The 5,816-nt window shown below is 38.9% G+C and overlaps 1 protein-coding gene across 1 annotated transcript in view; it reads right to left on the bottom strand.

The window, feature by feature from the left end:
- LOC107740783 (probable ATP-dependent RNA helicase DDX4) overlaps window positions 1–5,816 on the bottom strand; it is a 48,634-nt gene that overhangs the window by 38,201 nt on the left and 4,617 nt on the right. Inside the window, exon 6 of the mRNA XM_016553284.1 lies at window positions 3,972–4,022. Coding sequence (XP_016408770.1) covers window positions 3,972–4,022 — 51 coding nt within the window. The remainder of the gene's footprint in view (window positions 1–3,971; window positions 4,023–5,816) is intronic.

Below are 5,816 nucleotides of genomic sequence, written 5' to 3'. Positions count from 1 at the left end.
ACAACACCATGGTTACAGTTAGCATTACAGCTTCTGGTTTCCTGATGTATGTCAGCGCTGTTTATATCAGAGAATTCTGTGCAGAATTTGAATGATTCTCACTAGATCTCGCAGCAACCTTATCATTGTGCGGCGAATTCAAACGCTTCTCACTGGATCTCGCAGCACTGTTGCATCTGTGCAGTAACGTGAAATCAACTTTGAATCCCGAGTAAAGCTGTTCTGAGCTCGGACAAGTTTGTTTGCGTTGCGAGCTGATGAACGGTCCGCGCTGCGCAGCTGAAACGTAGCGCGGTTTAGTTTCGCTTTAGTTTGATGTTTCTCAAATGTAACAGAAATGGCAGCGCTTATGAGCTGGACAACACGGTGGTCGGCGCCTGTGCGACCGCTCACAAAAATTAGTCGCACCGGCAGAAAAAATGGTTGCAAAATGCGGCCATTTGGTCGCAGTCTGGAGCCCTGTATATGAACAACTATAATTTTTATAAGTTGCTCCCTTCTCACTACTGTTAAAGGGATAGTTCACCCAAAAATGAAAATTGTCAATTTATTCAAGTTTTTCCAAATTCAATCCTTGATTCAAATTTCTCAAATAAGCTTAATTGATTTGGTCTAAGAGAGAAGAATTAATGACTATTTTTGTTTGAAGTCTACATATAAAATAGCTACCAAAATAAATGTTGGTAACTGCAGTTTGACTAAAAGTAATGACTAGAAGTTGACAAAAATGCAATGACTTTTCGTCGACAAACTATGAAAGACTCAAATGACTAAAATGTGACTAGGATTATTAAGCATTTTCGTCTCAAGATAAAGACTAAGACTAAATCAAAAATGCCTGTCAAAATTAACACTGCATGTATCCTTCTCTAACAGCCTTGTAGGAAGGCTTCATGAAGGGGTTATGCTGTTCACTTTCATGTGGCGAACCATCCCAGTTCCCTTCAAGGGCACAAAAACGCCAAAGATTTGGTCTCACACTCATGTCTTTTACAGTAAACTGATTTCATCCAGAAAAATTATGAAGTAGTATCACAAATTACATAAGCATTATATTGGAGCCAGCTTGTTTTCTTCGAGTATAATACAACCAAAATTGACAGAGCCTTAAAACCAGACTTCTGTTGAAGGGAATCAAGGATGAATGTAATATCACCTGATTTAAAGGCATTTCTGAAGCCTCCTCTTCCTCCTCGTGATCCTCCTCTGCCTCCTAAAAATACATCATGTGAGCAATGCCAGTCGAATACAACTTCCAGCATTGACTCTATGCAAGCAGGCTGCACACAAACAACTTTGGATTCAGATTTACGAAGTTTAAATCTGTAATTTCCGGATTGTTCAGGCAACCCTCTGAAAAAATCTATTTTTAAAATACGTAGTTTCGCACCTCCCTAATCAGGGTTGCTGTACAGTCAATGGGTCTCATTCACTAATAATTGCACAAATTATTCATATTTATAAACACATTCGAACTTCACAAAAACTTTCAGTGTAATCCATAATTTGTATCTCTTTCGTATTTGTCTTATTCTGCTTCTTTTTCAAAAATTATAAATTATATATATTATATATGAACAACTATAATTTTTATAAGTTGCTCCCTTTTCACTACTGTTAAAGGGATAGTTCACCCAAAAATGAAAATTGTCAATTTATTCAAGTTTTTCCAAATTCAATCCTTGATTCAAATTTCTCATAAGCTTAATTGATTTGGTCTAAAGAGAGAAGAATTAATGACTATTTTTGTTTGAAGACTACATATAAAATAGCTACCAAAATAAATGTTGGTAACTGCAGTTTGACTAAAAGTAATGACTAGAAGTTGACAAAAATGCAATGACTTTTCGTCGACCAACTATGAAAGACTCAAATGACTAAAATGTGACTAGGATTATTAAGCATTTTCGTCTCAAGATAAAGACTAAGACTAAATCAAAAATGCCTGTCAAAATTAACACTGCATGTATCCTTCTCTAACAGCCTTGTAGGAAGGCTTCATGAAGGGGTTATGCTGTTCACTTTCATGTGGCGAACCATCCCAGTTCCCTTCAAGGGCACAAAAACGCCAAAGATTTGGTCTCACACTCATGTCTTTTACAGTAAACTGATTTCATCCAGAAAAATTATGAAGTAGTATCACAAATTACATAATCATTATATTGGAGCCAGCTTGTTTTCTTCGAATATAATACAACCAAAATTGACAGAGCCTTAAAACCAGACTTCTGTTGAAGGGAATCAAGGATGAATGTAATATCACCTGATTTAAAGGCATTTCTGAAGCCTCCTCTTCCTCCTCGTGATCCTCCTCTGCCTCCTAAAAATACATCATGTGAGCAATGCCAGTCGAATACAACTTCCAGCATTGACTCTATGCAAGCAGGCTGCACACAAACAACTTTGGATTCAGATTTACGAAGTTTAAATCTGTAATTTCCGGATTGTTCAGGCAACCCTCTGAAAAAATCTATTTTTAAAATACGTAGTTTCGCACCTCCCTAATCAGGGTTGCTGTACAGTCAATGGGTCTCATTCACTAATAATTGCACAAATTATTCATATTTATAAACACATTCGAACTTCACAAAAACTTTCAGTGTAATCCACAACATGGACGATGTTCTTAAAGGGTTAGTTCACCCAAAAATGAAAATTAGGCTGTGTTTTACTCTCCCCAGAGCCATCCTAGGTGTATATGACTTTCTTCTTTCAGACAAATCCAGTCGGAGTTCTATTAAAAATTGTCTTTGATCTTTCAAGCCGTTTAATGCCACTAAGCGGGTGTTGCATGCACCCTTCCACAAAAAACAAAACCTACATTAAAGTGATTATTACGTTTTGAATATGGATATTTCTCTTACAAAAACGCATCGATTCGCTACAAGAGGCCTTTGTTCAACCCCCGGAGGATGGGCGCTCTTTATTTAACTTCTTTTGGACTGACGCATGCAACACCCGCTGAGTGGCATTAAACGGCTTGAAAGATCAAAGACAATTTCTAATAGAACTCCGACTGGATTCGTCTGAAAGAAGAAAGTCATATACACCTAGGATGGCTCTGGGGTGAGTAAAACACAGCCTAATTTTCATTTTTGGGTGAACTAACCCTTTAACCTCGTTTTAATGTTAGTGAATTGTCTTTCACCTTTCATGACTCTAGTCAAACATAAGCTCTCTACAGACACAATTTCACCAGATCCTTGAGCAACGCCAAGGGCGCCAGTTAGGGATGTAACGATTAACCGCGAGCCGGACGAAAATCGATTCAAATATGTGATGATTCAGATCGGTAGAGATGCCACACAAAACACGATACAATTGGAGTAGGAGTTTATATGAATGCATCTCTGAGGGGAACTGACTGTCTTCAGAAAAATTCTCTTTTCATCTTGCCTCTGAACAATGCATATTAAAGTAGTGTTCATAAGCGCAGCGCTGCTTTGTTAACAGCGGTAACCCAGGAAACACTATCGTTGCTGCTCATAAGCGCCACCTGCTGTCAGAGAGTGAATCTTCGTTCATACAGTTTTCACACACATTTTGCGAACACATGCTTGGTGAAAGAGACCCAATGTCCCTAGCTAATTGTGCTAAATATCATTTGGATAGAAATGGTCCACATCTACAAACAAGTTCAATTTCACAATGTCTGATTGTTTGACTCCAAAGCAGGGCAGTGATTCTCAACCCTCGTCACCCAAGCCCCCGTACACCTCCCACCAAAAAACTGCACATTTTGTCTCTCTAATCAAACACACCTGATGTAATGGATAAGCTTATTGGCAGACACTCCAAGACCTGAAACAGGTGTCTCGGACAAAGAAGATATTAAAATGCGTGTTGGGGCTCCAGGAACAGGGTTGAGAAACACTGCTCTTGATGTCTTGATGAAACACCGTCTGTGTGAAGGCTCTTGATGCAGTTACTCATTACTTCAGTTATCATTACTTAAAAGTTCTCCTACTCACCTCTGCCCCTGAATCCATCACCAGCAGTCTTCCATGAGCTGCCGTCAACATCTACAAACACAAGGACACACTTTAGATATGTTTTAATCTGCGTCCTTACATTAGCTTTCAGGTACAGGTACCTATGTAACCGGTATGTACTAGAACCGAATCAGAACGCAGATTTCGGTGCCTCATTTCGGTGCCACTTAAATGCCTGAGCGATCGATTGAAATATTTGTCCTGGTTCTCTGAAATGGACTTAAGACGCATGGGCGTCGCTAGGCCATTTTTAGCGAGGCTATAGCGATTAGCTCCATAAACTGTCACAAATTCATGATTGCCTCAGAGTCAGTCCTCTTTAAATTTCATATGAAAACGGCGGCAGACTTTTCGTCTCCTCCCCGTCTTTCAGCGTGCTCTTCAATTCCGCAGACCGCGGCGGCGCAGCGCGAGCGGACTCAAACATAGGACACAAGGTGTGTGTTTATCGATAGATTGTTATAATATCTGTATCTGTGCAGTTCTTTGTCATAAATACAGTTTACAAAAGGTCACGAGGGAGCAATCGGTTTCCCATTTACAGTAAATGCACTCAGTCAATTCACTCATTTTAACTAAAAAGAGTGATTGACAGAGATACAGTAGAAACATTATGTGTGGTTTTGTATTAAATATTGTTTTGTATTAAATAATGACCCAGATAGTGAAATACATTAGCCTTAGAGTAAGGGAAGCACAACTCGGGAAATAAAAGCATCCAAGGAGCATGTGAATGCCATGTAATTTATTTTTTATATTTTTAATGTTCTTTAATGTTATCCATCGTTTTTTTAAGTGGCTTTTTTTTTTAAAGTATCGGTTCAGGCACTGGTACCGTTTTAAAAGTATCGATTTGGCACCGGTCTCGTAAAAAACCCAATCGATACCCAACCCTACAAATCATAATAGAATCTGACATGTTATTTTAAATTTGTTAATGTGAATTGCTTCTAATATACCTCTCCAGACCAAAAAAAGGTTCAATGGTACCACTGACATCCATAATTAGGATATGTACATAATTAGGACCCAAAAGATTAACAAATTTCAAAATTGCTTGGTGATTTAGAAGAGCTTCGGTTCAATGAGCTGTATTTAGTTTAAATTACATTCAATTTGATACCTTCATTCTAATGATTCTAATCATAATTGCACCTACAGTGCATTCACATACCAGGAGACAGGCCGTTACACGAGGACAGCTGGATAGGACTGAAGCAGCGCAACAACAGTACAAGTATCTACACACTACTGACTTACATTATGAGTTGCTGTGATAAAAATCAGGCAAGTTGGATCAGCTTGTAATTTAAATTTTTTTTCATATATGATCTTGGTTTTGCGCAGCTTGTTAGTGAACAACGTCTCGGTGTAGTAAATGCTGCTCCATATGAAAGCACGCACGTGATGGAGATTTACCGCTGATTACAGAACCGGCTTTACTGACAAGATGCGCATTAAATATTGCATGCAATTTATCGTGCAACCCAACTGGAAAAGCGTAAAGCATTCAAGTGTTTGTCATGTTCTGACCCTAAAGAGTAGATTTAAACCAAAATTAATGGTCTGTAGGCTTGCCGCGGTAGACGGTGTTGACGGTGATACCGGTGTTAAGCCGCAACACCGGTTACGTCACTTGCCCACCGCGTCACCGACCCCCACCGTCGTTTTGATTTTTTATAGAAATACAAATCATTTAGTTCAGTAAGAGAACAGACACTACAATTAAAAACTGAACGCGGATGCTCAATGCAGTTGAACGACAGTTGCATCACAGATCAGATTTCATTTCTCCAGTGAGTCGAGCTGACTGACAAGAAGAGT

This window comes from Sinocyclocheilus rhinocerous, unplaced genomic scaffold (genome assembly GCF_001515625.1).
Source record: "Sinocyclocheilus rhinocerous isolate Xijiao unplaced genomic scaffold, SAMN03320098_v1.1 scaffold1097, whole genome shotgun sequence".
Lineage (NCBI taxonomy): Eukaryota > Metazoa > Chordata > Actinopteri > Cypriniformes > Cyprinidae > Sinocyclocheilus > Sinocyclocheilus rhinocerous.
This window is presented reverse-complemented; position numbering and strand designations above follow the sequence as displayed.